Source organism: Phyllostomus discolor, chromosome 2 (assembly GCF_004126475.2).
Source record: "Phyllostomus discolor isolate MPI-MPIP mPhyDis1 chromosome 2, mPhyDis1.pri.v3, whole genome shotgun sequence".
NCBI lineage: Eukaryota > Metazoa > Chordata > Mammalia > Chiroptera > Phyllostomidae > Phyllostomus > Phyllostomus discolor.
In genome coordinates this window covers 40171268-40188852 of record NC_040904.2, presented here as the reverse complement: position 1 = coordinate 40188852, position 17585 = coordinate 40171268, and the positions used below count along the sequence as shown (strand labels likewise).

General features: G+C 39.3%; 1 protein-coding gene across 1 annotated transcript in view; it reads left to right on the top strand.

Moving 5' to 3' along the window:
• The window catches only part of ZMAT3 (zinc finger matrin-type 3), a 59578-nt gene that overhangs the window by 21110 nt on the left and 20883 nt on the right, over positions 1-17585 (top strand). Inside the window, 2 exon segments of the mRNA XM_028504435.2 lie at positions 7401-7476; positions 7479-7726. Of these exon segments, the coding sequence (XP_028360236.1) occupies positions 7458-7476; positions 7479-7726 (267 nt within the window). The 5' untranslated portion in view covers positions 7401-7457.

Genomic DNA, 17585 nt, shown 5'->3' with positions numbered 1-17585 from the left:
AGGATTTCTAATATAGTGTAAGTTAGAAGTACTCAGTGGCGATTCTACAACTGTTTTCTTGAATTTTCCTTTTTCTAAAGCTATATGATAGGTAAACCAAGAAATTGTAAGGCTGCATTAAATTAATAAAGCCTACATATTATTGTAAATAGAAGAAGTAGATGGAGTGTTGATTAGTCCTGATAGTAGTTTTTTTGACAAAGCTAATGTCAATGGTATCATTGTAGACCCCATACACTATGGTCTGTGACTTTGAGTAAGTTTCTCAAATTTTAAGAACCTATTTTTTTGTAAAATGTGAATATTAATAGTATCTACCCTAAGGTTGTTTTAAAGATTTAATAAGTTGCTTAAAACAGTGCCTGGCACAGTGTTCCCCATCTGTTTTCCTCTTCTTCTCCTTTTATTTCATCTTATTTTGTCTTTGCTTCTCATTCTCTTTTTTCTGCTTCTCTCTTTCACCTCATATTTTTCCTTAGTATAGTATTATATAACAATGTATTATATGACCTTGAATACATCTTGGATGACCTTCTGGCTTATTGGCTGCTTTCACAAGTCTTATCCATGTGTCACTGGAGCCAAAAGAGCTCTAATATAAGTTATATATAAATGTTTTTTATGTTACTGATTGTTATGAACCAAATGGCTGTGTCCTCCCAAAATTCATAGGTGATGATATTAGGAGGTGGGGTTTGTGAGGTTATTAGGGTTAGTTGAGGCCATGTGGGTGGGGTCCTCATGATGGGAATTGTGCCTTTATAAGAAGAGACCAGAAAGCTTCATTGTCTCTCTCTTAGCCGTGTTGAGGGCACACAGAGGCTATCTGTCAACCAGGAAGAGGGCCCTCCCTAGACTCTAAATCTGCTGGCACCTTGATCTTGGATTTCCCAGCCTCCAGAGCTTTGAGAAGTAAAATTTCTGTGGTTTAAACCACCCAGTATAAAGGTATTTTGTTATAGCAACCCAAACTAAGATATCCCTTAGTATAAACTGATGGCATAAAAACAGAATATCGCCAGGTGAAAACACTAATATTAGAAATCTATACAATCTTGTCAAATGTACTAGAATAATAAGGATAATTTGTAGGGAAAGTAGAGTGATGCTTCTCAAAACGTGTACCCAAACAATATAACATGTTATATTGAAGATAAATATTGATCTAGTTTTTCATTTATTTTTGTTTATTCTTGTTTACATTGAGCATATTTGTGAAGTCATGTATTTGCAAAGTACTAACAAAATCATTTTCAACAAGATGTGTGAAGTTTTAGTGAACAGGATAGGAATTGACAAAATTAATAAATGGAGTCAAGTCTATCACATATAAAGTCATGGGGGTGCTTATCTCCTTACTTGTTAGTTAATACTGTTTTCTTTACCAAGGACATTTTATCTGAAAAATCTTGCTTTTTTAATTCATATGTTTAACAGGATGGTGAAAATGATAAATTGTGAATGTTTTTTTTTTTACTGAAAATAATAGCGTTGTTTCAATGAAAAATAAATTAAGAGGTTATGTGAAGAACTCAGGGATCATGAATCATTTGACCTTTAAATTTACATGTGATAAAAAATTATAGCTTTATTGGTAAAATCTCACTTTATTCACTGAAATGTCTTTTGAAAAGTAATCCCCAAATTGTAAAATATACTGACCTGGGTTAAGGACTCTTAGTCATTCTTATTTCACTAGTGAGTTGTTTTTCACAGAATGTCTGACATTAGCTTCAAATATATGGTTGCACCCTATGATCTCTAGCTGCATTCTGATGGTCTCCTCTTGATAATTTCTCATCATAGCCTGTAATGTAGTAAAAATAACCAACAAACACACAAAACCTCTTTTTATCTCTATCTACATATTTATGGAATTTTTGGGTCTCCAAAATATTGAGCTTTATAGGTGTTGTTGGCTTGACTCTTTCCTGTTATCCTCCTCGCCCCTCCCTCTGGTCACTGTCAGTTCTTTATTTCCATGTCTCCAGTTGTATTTTGCTCGTTTGTTTGTTTTGTTGCTTAGCTTCCACTTATAGGTGAGATCATATGGTATTTGTCTTTTACTGCCTGGCTTTTATTTCACTTAGCATAATGCTCTCCAGTTCCATCCATGCAGTTGCAAAGGGTAGGAGCTCCTTCTTTCTCTCTGCTGCATAGAATTCCATCATGTAAATGTACCACAGTTTTTGATCCACTCATTTACTGATGGGCACTTCGACTGTTTCCATCACTTGGCTATTGCAAATAGAGCTGCTATGAACTTTGGGGTGCATAGGTTTCTTTTAATTTGGTGTCTCAGGATTCTTGGTATATAATCAAGCAGTGGAACTGCTGGGTCAAAAGGCAGTTCCAGTTTTAGTTTTTTGAGGAAATTCCATCCTGTTTTCCACAGTAGCTACACCAGTCTGTTGGTGGGAATGCAGACGGGTGCAGCCACTGTGGAAAATGATGGAATTTCTCAAGAAACCAAAAATGAACTGCCATTTACAATTTTTTTTTACACATAAAGTATGGATACATAAACAGTTGGAGAATCTACTCAGAAAAAATTTGTTTTCTACCCAGGTATGATCGATTACTCTTCCCAAATGGCCTGTGTACACTAGCTGTGTGTGTATGGTTGCTAAACAAATCACCTTATTTATGAATTCATTTCTGGAAAAGTCAATTTGGTTTGTTGGCAGTGGTTCTGGATGGTGTGTTTCAGCTAAAGAAACAGCCTTAATTTCCTACAGCAGTTTGCCTACTAGGGTGCATCTTACTATACTTAGGTCTCCTTGACATTTTAACTAGTGATTAAAAAATAAGCACACAATGATGTAAATATACTTAATGACACTGAACAGTACACTTAAAATGATGAAAATGGTCGATTTGTATGTATTTTACCACAACCAACCCCCCCAAGCAAATTTTCCTATGGGAGAATTTACAAATTAATAGACTTTTAGAGCTGGAATTTCCTCAGTTTATCTTGCAGTATCAACCCTAAAGGTGTCAAAGTTGACTATGAGAGGATGTGACATTCTAGCGTTAGCCAATCTCTTCCTGGTCTTGCCTATCTTAAAGACTAGGCTCCAGCGGTCAGGAGAAAGTCATTCTTTTTCTTGCCCATGTTAATGTAGCGGGACAGGGCAACCGTGTAAGTGTGTGTGTGTGTGTTTGTGTGTGTGTGTGTGTGTGTGTGTGTTGTGCGCTCTCGTGTGATTGGAGGCCACTGAGTAGGCAGTCAAGCTCTTCTTCTTTCATCCTGGGGAGAGGTGCAACTTAAAGGTTCTGTTCCAGCAGTTTAAAGGGTCCTGGACGTTTGGCAGCTCCACTCAGCCCCATTAGCCGGCAGCCAACAGACTGAGGGCACAGCTGGAATGAAAGAGCCTTAGATCTCAATGATAGCAGATGAAAGTTCCAAAAGCTCTGTCCAGGCTTCTGCTTTGAATCAACTTTCAAGGGTATAGGATGAACAACTCTCAGGGCTTGTCCGCTGGAATGGACGGTAGTGCATCTTCCTTTTGACTCCTGCCTTTGTTTCCATTGTGGCCCAGCACCCACGAGCTCAGGGAGTGCGCACCTGTGCAAAGAGCACCCCGCGCTCTGGGTTGCTGGAGACGCCGACGCACCACTGAGCCTGTTCCTCTAGGCACATGCGCAGTGGCAGCCTCCAGTCTCCTCCTCCACCGCCTCCCGGTTCCGCAGTCACTTCCTGCAGCTGTTTCCTTGTGGGTCTGGTTGCACTGACTTTGGAGTCATCCTTTAGCTGCGGAGGGGCTCGGTGGGACCAGCTGAGAAAGTTGCGCTGAGGAAGGCGGGGTTGAGCCCGGCCGAGCTAGGGCGCTGGGAAGACGGCAAAGCACAGCCCACACTCAGATTCCCTGTGCGTCCCGGCGGTTCCTGTGGTTCCGGTAAGTGAGAGCGACCCGGAGCCTTGGGGCGTTGAGGACGAGCCCAGGAGCCGGGACTAACGGTCCATCTGGCTGCAGTCTTTCCACCTGCTTTCCACGTGACAGGCTCGCGCTGCTTTTATTTATCTGTTTGTTTTTAAGCCTTTCATGTGCTCTATTTGGATATCTGGGCGTGCAGCTGCCTTGGCTCTGGCGCTGGCCCCTACCTCCTGGGAGACCGGGGATTCCATTTTTCGTGATGGCATCCTTAAGGGATTGAGGTGCGTGGTCGCGTGTATGCATGCATGCACATTTTAGGAATGTAAGGTAATTTTACGTGGGCGATGCTGAAGTATATGTAGCTTTGATTCAAATATGTAAATGGTGCCTTAGGATTAGGCACCGTCACAGCTGAGACTGGAGAACGTTCGCCAGTTCACCAAGGCCTCTTCTCCTCCAGATTCCTGCGTTCTTTGGAGTCTTCCTTATATGATACACCTTGCCTCAGCTGATTATTTTTTCTATTTTTCTCTAAGTCCTTCTGACTGTGTTCTGATGACCTCTGAATAACGCTCACTGCCTTTCATTGGTAGAATTCCCAATTTCAGACTTTGCTACTTTGCTGAGGTGCCAGTAACCTGCTCCTTTATACTGTTCCCTTTCTTCTGTAGTTTTCTCCAAATGAGAAAGTGATTAGCCTTAAAACAGTATGTGAAAAGTAGGCCCCAGTCCAGTCATGAAAACTATGCTATGAACATTCCCTTTCTTTAAACAGAGTACACTGTGAAGCTTTGATTTTCTTTATTGTCCCCTCAACCCTTTCCAAACCGGGACACTAACCACCAAAAATCTTTCATTTATGGTACTGTAAGCATCAAATTGAATGACTTTTATGATTTGAGGAATGTTTTATTTACATCAGCCCTCAAGTTAGTTTCTTTAATCTAATGCAGTAGTTTGAACGGATGTGAGTCACATATACTTTGGTCTTTCTATATACCATCATCATTCATGCTTTCACTTAAGACTTGGCTTTATTCTTCAGATTTATATTTTATGCTACTTTTTTTTTTTTGCAAATGTAGTAATACTTGGTGTACCTGTCATACATTGTTTTTTGAACTTGACATTTTGGTTGTTGAATATTACAAAAAATAATGTTAGAATATCTAGCTAGTCTTTAAATCTTGTAAAGATAAAATGTGATAATAGGTAAATCTGTATTTGGTGAGCATTTTTTCTTTAATTTGGGAGATTTTATCATCTTTGGAAGGGGGTCTCTTGTACTTCAGTGCTTTGAGAAGGGCCTTTGATGGGAGTCTGTAGGCAACACTAGGGGAGGACACATGCTGCAATTTCAAGTGAGAGTGAGCGTCCATAAAACAAGTCCAGACATGTCTAAACAATTGGTAGCATTTGATTTCCTGTTATAGTGATGATTTTTTTTTTTAATCCAGATGTTTTGACACCCTCCTCCACATTTCTTTTCTGAACTGGTAGCTTGTTTATGACAATTTGGTATTAATGTGTCTCTGTACCAGGTAGTATGTGTAGTCTTTTAATAGCATGAATTATAATAGGTAGTTAATGTTTTTGAAGAGTCGTCTTTGTCTTCTTAGTTTTCCTTTTAGAACTGCCCATTTATCGTTTCTGCTTTCTCAATGTCTTTGTTTGATTTAATTAATAGGAATAATGTGATTATAGAGAAACCTGACTTGTTAAGAGTTCTAAATCTGTATTGCTTTTCTTTATGTTTCCAAAGATACGGATATCATATTTCTGCCTAAGAATAAAATAATATTATTGTTTTTATAGATATTATGGTTAATAAGAAAAAAGTATTGTTGAATACTATGACTAATAATTTATGTACTTTGCTTGTAGCACATTATTCCCCATTGCACTGATATTCTTTGCTGCCCCAAGATGCTGAATTTTAATATAAAGGTCATTACTTGATTGTAATTTCCACATGTGTATACTTAATAATTGGTAAAAGAGACTTTTGACTTATCAAAATGTACTTGCTTAATTTTATTAAATTTATTGTTGTCATGAAATGTGTCCCTTTCTATTGCAGATGGCAAACTTCAGCAACTTAAAATAGCCATGTTCTATTGACTAAGAAAAGAGGTTTAATAATATTGAGGGAGTGGAAGGAATAGTAGATTTTGAAGTAAAGATTTTAATTTGGGTTAGTTAGAATCATGGGAATTCAAAGTGTGCGCTGTGGTTTATTTTGAGATACTTGGGGTTAGAAGATGCCATCTGGGTGGGAGGCAAGAGAAATCATGGATAAAATTGAGGAAGGATTGGAACATATTGCACCTTTTTCAGAGGGAAACAGAATAGAGACTATCAGTTATTTAATAAGAAAGGGAAAAGAAATAGCTGAAAGACTGAGGAAGTGGTTTTATATTGGACTTGTGGTAGTATGACCCATTACCTCATTGGACATTTACTTGATACATTATTTTGTTCAGGCAATTTACCTGTAGAGGGAGAGAAAATATTCTCATTTTATAGGGGACTCATGAATGTAGTCTAGGGCTAAATGTGGTGAAGTCCTAAACTCAAGGGCTTACAGGGAGCAAGCAAGTAAATACAGGCAGCAGGCTAAGTGGGGACTGAGGTGGCCTGGAGAAGGTAGGCTTTGCTGTTGGGGACTGTGCCTTCCAGCACTAACTAGCTATTGTTGCCCATGTAGGGCAATGTGCCAAATGTTGCCAATTCTTCTTTCTTATCGAGAGAAGCCATTAGTCTATTTTTAAACGCAAAATGAAAGCAAAACAAAACAGTATATTCCAAACAGAACATAGCTATGGCTGCATGGCTTAGAGGCTGTCTACAGCCTCCTGCTGGGAGGAGTCATTGGCTTAGTTCTTCAAGTATTAGTAGTGATCAGAAGGTATACTCCCCCCGCAAAGCACACTTTTATTTATTTTTGTCACATGGTAACTTTGAGTTATTCTTAGACTTCCTTAATATTTAGGTAGTTCTAGAAGTATCTTAAGGATTCTGAGAAGTGACACTATTTCATTCTTTTTTTTCTCATATAATTTGGATGAAGACTAGTTTGGATAGAAAGTAGACTGTTACTAGGTTCTTAGCTGGTGGCATTTGCGTATGCATGGTTATCAAGAGTGTTTAAGTGTAAGTGTGCTTGATGGAAGGGGTCTGGACTAGGTGACCTTTGATGTCCATTTCAGCCAAGTGATTTTTAGATTTAATTAGTCATGGATGCAATGCTATTAATGTTCATCATGTATCAATGAGGCAACCAGAGGGACCACAGCTGGAGCTGTGCCAAGCAAAACAAGGCCAAATTGATAAACCTGTTTTTAGTGGAAGAGCATTGTGTCAATGTGGATTAACGATTGGAAAGTCTGCTAAAATGAGGCCAGAAGTCTCAAAAATGGGTTGACGAAGAAGAAAAATGGGTGAGGTTGTATGGTCATTTACATTTCATATTGCTTGGGTCACATTTTTAAGTGAGTTTGTTTTTGCTTTTGGTTTCAGAATTGAAGACCCAACTTCTCCTCACACATTGGATTATGCCCAAGGCTTTTCTAACCAATGATCCTCTTGCAACACGCCGGCTTCCTCTGCCTAAGCGGCCCTCATCCTCTCTTCCTATGTCAGTGGCCGCCAGGTCTACAGGAACCTTGCAGCATTCGCCACAGAAGACTTTTGGGCAGGAGGCTTCCATATCTCTGGCAGGGGAAGAAGAATTACCTAAGGGAGGGGAGCAAGACTCTGCCCTGGAGGAGCTCTGTAAGCCCCTATACTGCAAACTCTGCAATGTCACCTTGAACTCAGCACAGCAAGCCCAGGCTCATTAGCAGGTAAGGGAAGAAAAGAAAATCTGGCATTTAGTGGGGAACATTTTAAGGCTTTACCCATTTTGGAGTTTTCTCTCCCGATATGTCTGGAATAACCAAGGTGGCTTAGTGAACAACTAAGTATTAGTTTGACTAAAAGCATAATGTTTGTAGTTTGAAGAAAATGCCATTTATTATAAAATGGGATCTTAACCTCTTAGCTGTATGGTGTTTGATAGCTTACCTGTCATTGTAAGCAAATGTACACCTTCTATGTTGGTGAAAAAAACTAACAAACCTGTGATTCCAAGGACAGGTATTTGACATATGGTGTACCAACCCAACGTCAGGATTGCCTAGAAGAATTAGTCTTATAAATATTCTCTTCCCTCTAATACAATTTGCATTGGTTCAGGGTAATCTCTGTCTATGAATCTTATGCTTTTAACCTCTGACTCTTCTTTTTTTTTTAAGATGTTATTTATTTTTATTTTTTTAATGTATTTTATTGATTATGCTATTACAGTTGTCCCATTTCCCCCCTTCTCTCCCCTCTACCCTGTACCCCCTCTCCCACCCACATCCCTCCCTTTAGTTCATGTCCATGTGTCATACTTATGAGTTCTTTAGCTTCTACATTCCCGTACTATTCTTGCCCTCCCCCTATCTATTTCAAACCTACATTCTATGCTACTTATTCTCTATAACCTTTTCCCCCTCTCTCCTCCTCCCACCCCCCTGCTGCTAGCCCTCCATGTGCCCTCCATTCTGTGGTTCTGTTCCTGTTCTAGTTGTTTACTTAGTTTCTTTTGGTTTTGCTTTAGGTGTGGTTGTTAATAATTGTGAGTTTGCTGTCCTTTTACTATACATGTCTGTATCTTCTTTTCTTACATAAGTCCCTTTAGCATTTCATAAAAGAAGGGCTTGGTGATGATGAACTCCTTTCACTTGACCTTATCTGAAAAGCACTTTCTCTTCTCTTCCATTCTAAATGAGAGCTTTGCTGGATAGAGCAATCTGGGAAGTAGGTCTTGTCTTTCATGACTTGGAATATTTCTTTCCAGCCCCTTCTTGCCTGTAAGGTCTCTTTGGAGAAATCAGCTGACAGTCTGATGGGAACTCCTTTGTAGGTTACTGTCCCCTTATCTCTTGCTGCTTCTAGGATTCTCTCCTTCGTTTTTACCTTGGCTAATGTACTTATGATGTGCCTTGGTGTGTTTCTTCTTGGGTCCAACTTCTTTGGGGCTCTCTGAGCTTCTTGGATTTCTTGGAAGACTGTTCCCTTTGCCAGATTGGGGAAGTTCTCCTTTATTATTTGTTCAAATACATGCTCAATCTGTTGCTTTTCTCCTTCCCATTCTGGGTACCCCTATAATTCGGATGTTGGAATGTTTAAAGGTGGTCCTGGATGCTCTTAAGCTTTTCCTCGATTTTTTGAATTCTTATTTCATCATGCTTTCTACTGGTTGATTCTATCTTCCTTCTGGTCCACTGTATTGTTTTGAGACTCATATTCCTTCCTTTCACTATTGGCTCTTCTCCGTGTATCTTCCTGCATCTCTTTTATGGTAACCTGCATCCTTTCATCTAAATTGTGCCCAAAATCAAACCAATTCCGTGAGCTTTCTGATCACCAGGTTTTGAAACTGTGCATCTGATAGATTGGCTATTTCTTGGTTTGCTCAAAAGGATGAGTCCTGGGGGACTGATCTGTTTTGTTGGAAACATATCTTATGTCTTTCCCTGTCTCTCCTCCTTTTTTTTTTTTTTTTCTGGTCTGGTCGCTCTTGTTACGGTGGGGGGCGAGCCTTAGGTGTTCACCGGGGCTGGGCGCTCCGGTCGCTAGTATTGTGACGTTATATGTGGGGGCGGGGGGCGGGGGCGGGGGTGGGGGTGGGAGGGAACAATGGCGGTAGGTTCCGTTCTCCTGGGCTCAGACCCTTCTCGGGATTCTGGGCTGCGAGCTCTGCCCTGGTCCACAATCGCTGCCCCCACTGGGTCCCCCAGCCGCAGCTTGTGTACTCAGGGATCACCGCTGCCTTCTTGCCCCCGATGGCTGTCGCCCGATTTCGCGCCAAATTTTCCTGACCTCTGCGCACCGCCGACCCCGCGCCAGCCCAGCGCCCGCCTAGCGCCCCACCCTGCTCGTCGTCTCCTACCAGCCTGGATGTATGGGTCCCAACTTCAACTTCTTGGCTGTCCGACTTCCATTCAGATAAATCCTGTCAGTTCTGAGTGATATTCTGTCTGCAAATCTTTGTTGTTCTAATCTTGGTTGTGCGAGGAGGTACGGTGCATCCACCTATTCCTCCATCTTGCCGGAAGTCCACCTCTGACTCTTCTTATGTATCTTATCACTGCTAAGGACAACACAAGTATCTTCTGTAGTGAGAATAAAATGACATTGGAATATTGAGCCTTACCCTTCATTTATAAGAGCACACTTTGATTTCTTTTAGTCCGTCATTGTGAACTGATAATTGTTTCTAAGATTTAAAGCTTTCTCTTCCATGTAGAATAACTAGTGGAAAAGACAATTTTAAAGGACAAATGGAAAATTAAATTTTGCTACAGGGGGAGGGCACAGTATTTCTTTTTATTCTAGATTGTTATCTAGAATCACACATAATTTCCTCTTTTTTGGAGAAAAGAGTCCCCTGAGAAGCAAGTGAGGCCAAATGCCATCGAGTGAAAGGGTATCTTCTGGGTCACCATTGATCTGATTATTTATTATCTCTATGAATATGTGCAGTAACAAGTCAGTATGGTAGAACAGTGACTTACACAGGTATTGTTTTCTCTCATGCCATTATAATTTTTTTCAACTTCAAGTTTTTGTTACTCTTTGTGTCTTTTTTGTTTTGATCCTAAAGACTGATGATTGTGTCACTTTGTGATTACACATCAGTATTTTGATAGTAGTTGTTTTTCTCTGGGATTTAGGGGGAAACATAACACAAGTTGTTCCCCTGAACAGGGGAACAGGGTTTGTTTTTCCCTCAGGTGCAAAGAGGTGACTTAATTAGACCTCTCAGATCTTGGCACATGTCATCCTTGGTTCATACAGGCATCTTCTGGTTCTTTTATTATAGTTTTCCCCCTTGCCCCAATCCTGCTCTCATTCCCTCTGGGTACTACTTTCCACCACAATGGTTTGATATCAAAGGGTCTCCCTTTACCTGTTTTATCATGTAGGTGGGTAAATGATAAAACAGGTCTGTTAGGATGATCCATCTAAAACCCAAAACTTAGTGTTAGTTTTCCTCTTCATTCATTCTTGTGGAACACTCAGTTTTATAGCCTAAGACTTAACTTTGAAAAATCAAACCTGGGTTTTAAACTTTTTATTTTTAGCTGTCCCTAATAAATCATTAAATTGGAAGCAAACCCACGTGTGTGTTCTTTAAAGAAGAGTTGTCTAATTTTATGAGGTAAAACTCTTGGGCAATGTATAATTTAATATGTGTGCATGGGTTATACCTATATCTCCTGCTTTCCCCCCCTCCTAATATCACTTTGTGTCCCTATAGAAAGTGATGGATGCTAGTTATGCATAGAGAGAATTCAGTTTGAGCAGGGTCATTGGGGTATAAGGTTTAAAATAGGTAAGAAACAGAAGCAACACTTAGTTTTGTTTTTGTTTTATTCTACATTTGTATGTGTGTGCTCTGAACTTTTTAGTTTATGAGATTAGCGAATCTATTTAATTGCAGCTCTGTCATTCATACAGTGAATACATAAATTGGAAAATACAAGAAAAGGGAAATAAAGCTGTGGTAAATTTCTCAGTAATCAGAATTATTAAGTGGAGAAGGGACAGTCTGTTGTAGGGGCAATGTAAGGAGCCAAGATCTAGGGTAAACATAGAGTGAAGAAGTAGCAAGTGGGTATTAAGAAAGTAGGACCTAATAGAAAATGTAAAGTTTTGGTGTAATACAAGTGTGTTTCTAAGAATTTAGAAGCAAAAGATTTGAATGAAACCAATGTTAATGGTAATTTTTAGAGAGGGAGACAAGGCAAGCAATTTCATTAGGAGAGCAGAGAAGAAAGCTAATCTTAGAAGTGAGATCTGGATTTTAACAAGACAGACATGCCTGAAATGAGAGAATGTAGCTCAAAGGAGAATCAGCATAATAAACCATGAAAGCATGAACCTACCCTAAGTGGGTGAATCAATGTAGAAGGAAAGCATAGACATGTTAGCCTAAAAGATACTTCAAAGACTGCACAAGGGGTATGTAAACAAGCAATGATTCTGAAAGGTTTCTTTAACATCTTTACTGGTTTGGTGGTGATGAACTCCTTCAGCTTTTTCCTGTCTGGGAAGGTCTTTATCTGTCCTTTGATTCTATAGCTTTCCTGGGAAGAGTAATCTTGGTTGTAGATCCTTGCTTCTCATCACTTTGAATAGTTCATGCCATTCCCTTCTGTACAGCAAAGTTCCTGCTGAGTAATCAGCTGACAGTCTCATGACAGCATCTTTATAGGTAACTAATTGCTTTTCTTTTGCAGCTTTCAGGATTCTCTCTTTGTCTTTAACCTTTGGCATTTTAATTATGTTGTATCTTTGGGTGGGCCTCTTTGAGCTCATCTTATTTGGGACTCTGATTTTCTTGGACTTGTGGGTCTCTTTCCTTCCCAAGGTTAGGGAAATTTTCAGTCATTATTTCCTCAAATAGATTTTCAATACCTTGCTCTCTCTCTTCTCCTCTGGCACATGATTTGAATGTTGTTACACTTGATTTTGTGCCAGAGGTCACTTAAACTATTCTCATTTTTTAAATTCTTTTTTCTTTTGTTGTTCTAATTGGATGTTTTCTACTACGTAACTTCCAAATTGTTGGTTTGATCCTCTGCATCTTCTTATCTGCTGTTGATTCCATCTAATGTATTCTTTTTTTTTTAAAGATTTTATTTTTATTTATTTTTAGAGAGGGAGGGGAGGGAGATAGAGAGAGAGAGAAACATCAATGTGCGGTTGCTGGGGGTCATGGCCTGCAACCCAGGCATGTGCCCTGGCTGGGACTCGAACCTGGGACACCTTGGTTCGCAGCCCGTGCTTAATCTACTGAGCTACGCCAGCCAGGGCGTATCTAATGTATCTTCATTTCAATTATTGTATTCTTCATTCCTGACTGGTTCTTTTAAGAAGAAAAAAGAAAAAAAATATTAAGTATCACAAAGAAAAAAATTCTCACTGACAAAGGCAAGCACATAATAAAACAGTTGATCAGTCAACACTAAAGCTAGTGCAAAGGTTAAAAGGCCAAAAATGTAGGAAGGTTTGTGTAATGAGAATAGTAAATTAAGGGATACACACATAAATGAAGTAAAAAGTGACAAACACATAAATGTGGAGGGGGTAAATAAAAATGGTAGTGATTATAGAATGTGTTTGAACTTAAGCAACCATTGACTTAAAGGAGACTGGTATAAACAAAGCTTGGTATACATGAATCATATGGTGACCGGAAATCAAAAGTCTGCAAGAGATATACAAGAAATAAAGGAGGAATCTAAACATAATACCACAGAAAGTTATCAACATACGAAAGAGGAGAGTAAGAGAGTAGGGAAGGAACTGTGAAGATCTACAGAAACAATCAAAGCAATAAAATGGTAGTAAGTATGTTCCTAGTCATAATTTCTTTAAATATAAGTGGATTAATTCCTCCAATCAAAAGATGAATGGATAAAGAAGATGTGATATATGGAATATTACTCAGCCACAAAAAAGAATGAAGTCTTATATTTGCGACAACATGGATGGGTAGAGGGCATGTGCTAAGGGAAATTAAGTCAGAGGGAGATAAATACTCTGATTTCACTTGTATGTAGAATATAAAAATTTAAACAAGACAAAAATAAACTTATAGATACAGAGAGCAAACTGATGGTTGCAAGATGGGTAGGGATTTTGAGAGCTGAATGAAAAAGGTGAAGGGATTAAGAAGTACACATTGTCAGTTACAAAATAGGATGTTAAGTGCAGCTTATGGAATATAACCAGTAATATTGTAATAACTATAAATGATGTCAGGTGGGTGGAAGACATATCTGGGGATCAACTTTATAAGGTATATAAATTTATAACCACTGTGTTGTAGATCTGAAACTAATACAATATAAAATACCAGGTATAATTTAAAACTTAAACAGCAAAAAAAGTCAACTAAGTAAAAAAGGCAGTGATTAAAAAGTGTACTAAAGGCAAGGGTAAGACCAATGAGTAAGGCTTACCAGAACCAGGAATGGGCAGAATGACAAGGATTGTAGACCAATAAAACAAAGTGATTGATGAGTGATGAAAAGTAAAGTTTTATTTCAACTCTAAAAACCTGCTTTATAATTTTTATTTATTTTTAAAAAATTTTAAAATTTATTTTTAGAGAGAGGGGAAGGGAAGGAGAAAGAGAGGGAGAGAAACATCAATGTGTGGTTGCCTGTCACACACTGGGGACCTGGCCCACAACCAAGGCATGTGCCCTGACTGGGAATTGAACTGGTAACACTTTGGTTTGTAGTCCAGCGCTCAATTCACTGAGGCACACAAACCAGGGCTAATTTTTTAATAGAGAGTGATACCAATTCATTATTTCAGTTATGCGTGAGAGAAAAGGGAGTGGTAGTTTGTTTCTAAGCTAGAAACACCTTCTTGTGAAGTGATAAATCACTCTGATTACATTTATCAAAACGTTCTAGTTAATTGATGCCACTGTTGAAATCACTAAGTTTCAAGTTGCCCAGGGTACTGTAAACAATCCTCAATCTGGTTTGAACAGTGTTACACAAAAGTCTGTATCATGTTCTAGTAATCCAGGACGCACAATGAAAACTGCTCAATAAATACTTCCTTGTAAGCTCTCTACCACTTTTCTCTGACATCCTGATGTTCCCAACCTGGGGCTGCCTTAGCAATGCCCACGTGTGTCTCTTGCTACCACAGATTTAGTTTTATTTCCAGAACTTTTTAAACTGGTCAGTCTGCTTCAATACCCTTAACTGTTCTTTTATTTTTAATGAGTTACCTATCTTTTCAGTCTCAAAATTATAGCTTTAGTCATATCTTAATTTAAAATAAAGCCTTTGGTTTTGGCTGGTGTGGCTCAGAGGATTGAGTGCCAGCTGCAAACCAATAGGTTGCTGGTTCGACTCCCAGTCAGGGCATGTGCCTGGGTTGCAGGTCAGGTACCCAGTTGGGGGCATGCAGGAGTCAACCAACTGACATTTCTCTCCCACATCGATGGTTCTCTCCCTCTCTTTCTCCTTCCTTTCCCCTCTCACTGAAAACAAACAAACAAACCAATCTATTTTTAAAAATAAAACCTTTGGAGGAAAAAACATGTCTTCATTATATTAAATCTGCAGGCTTCAGGTTACTTAGGGCAAGTCTCGCATGGAGTAGCACAACACTGTTTTAGCAGCATAAGTGCCTAGAGGATGAACCACTTTAGAATGGAAGGTCATTAATAGAAATTTTAAAAAGCTAAAAGCATGGGTAAATTTTGCTAAGGCACCCACAGTTTAAAAGAAAGTCAACCAGTTTATTTTCTAATTTGCACATGCATTTGAAGAAGTAATAGTTACTCAAAGTACATTTCTAAAATTTGTCATAAACATCAATTTCTTTTTGTAATGTTTAGTTGTGAAATGATCTATCAGATTAGATTAATTAGAGAGACAGAACACAGTGAAAAAAGTAGTTCTAGCCTTATGATGCTGAATGTTGTGATCATAGTTCAGAGAGTGTGATTAGATGTTATCCCCAAATTTAAAATGCTGATTTTGGCACATACATTTTAACATCAACCACTCAGGTTTGGGTGGCATGATCAGCAACTCAAATCTCAGCTAGTTTTTATGTTTCAGAATTCTCTCATCTGATTGTTTTTGAAATGATCCTGCAGTGGACTGAGATCAAAATACACTTTATTAGGGGACAGAAGCTCTCCATCATCCTGCTATTAGCTGGATCTCATCAGCATTCTGCCTTCTTGTCCAAGTCCATCACTACCTCGTTTCTTATTTCTAAATAGATATCCCTTCTTACATACAAGGCTTATTCTTCACTCTGTACTTTGGATTTCATCACCTGCTATCACTTGTCACCTCTATCGAACTAAAACCACTTTTAAGCTTTTTTTTTTTCTGTACATGTAAAAGTAGCAACAGCAACCTTCCCTTTCCTTTTTTTTTTTAGTAGTTTTTGAACTCGCTGATTTTTTTTAAATTTTATTTTTCAATTTACTAGTGCTTTTTTTTTAAGATTTTATTTATTTATTTTTAGAGAGGGAAGGGGGAGAGAGAGAGAGAGAGAGAGAGAGAGAGAGAAACATCAATGTGTGGTTGCTGGGGGTTATGGCCTGCAACCCAGGCATGTACCCTGACTGGGAATCGAAGCTGGGACACTTTGGTTCCCAGCCCACGCTCCATCCACTGAGCTATGCCAGCCAGGGCCCCTTTCCTTTTAATCCTTCTTTTAGCATCCTTTCTCTTCTTCTGTCCTGTCCTTAGAGTTCTGCTGGGTATAATTGTCTCTTTAGGTCTTCATTTCCCATTCATCCCCAGCCCAATGTACCCTGGTTTACATTCCAGCATTCTATTGAAATGGTCTGTTCCACGGTCACCTGTGGTTCTACAGCCAAATCTAGCTCTGTTTCACTTGACCTCTTTGTATCATTTGCCACTGGTAATTAGCCTCCTTAAAATACTTAAAAGATATTTCACTTAAAATAATGTCTGTAGAAAAAAGCACTTATAATATAACATATGTTCCCTCTTTTCACCCATCCCCTGCCTTTCTTCTCTGTTCTCCTTTCTACCTCTATTAGTTCTCGGCTGATACAGTGAGTCCCTTTCAGAGTGTGGCCTGCAAAGAATGTTCTTCTGTAAATACAATGCCTTTCAGTAGTTATTGTTTGTCTTTCCACTATAAAATGAGAGTATGTTATGTCTAGAAAATTTGGAAAATTTAGGTAGAAGAGAGCACATCTTCATAAACAGTAAAGCACCAATAACTGTTTGTCTAGGTGGTGCATATTCAGGGCTCTACCTTTTGCATTTCTCTCTATCTCTCAGGTAAACACAATCTACCTGATTTCTTCTTCTGTCCTGTTCCCATTCTTGTGTGCTGTACTGTGGGGTAGTGAGAAATTGCACCTCTTCTGTACCTCAGACATGGATATCTCTTCACTCAGTCTTTATGAAGGAGATGTTATCAAGTATGTCCTGCAGGGGGCCTGGCCCTTTAAGGCCTCAGCTACTGGATGGCTTAGACTAGAACACTCACCTGCCCAGTGACTCACCTCATTCTCTATGTTCATCTAATCCCACTTTCCCAGCAACTACCAGTGCCGCCCAGTTAGGTTTGTTTTGGTTCTCTATTTCCCTCCCCCCTCCCCTCCTCCCCCCTCCTCCCCTCCCCTCCCTCCCCTCCCCTCCCCTCTTTTCTCACCTTTCTTTCTTATTGAATTTATTGGGGTGACACGGGTTAACAAAATTATATAGGTTTCAGGTGTGCAATTCTAACATACCATCTCTACAGTTTGTTGTGTTCACCACCCCAAGTCACGTCTCCATCCATCACCATTTATCCTCTCATACCCTCTTCCACCTCTCTCCACCCCTCTCCTTTGTCAGTCACCACGTTGTTGTCCATGTCAATGAGTTTATTTTCTTTTTTTGCTCAATCCCCTCCACAGTACCCCTCCCCCAGTTTCAGCCTGCTCTCTCTCTGAGTCTGTCTCTGTTTGCTATTGGTTCATTTTGTTCATTAGATTTTACACATGAGTGAGATCGTATGGTATTTGTCCTTCTCTGACTGGCTTATTTCACTTAGCATACTGTTCTCCAGGTCCATCCATGCTGTCATAAAGGATAAAAT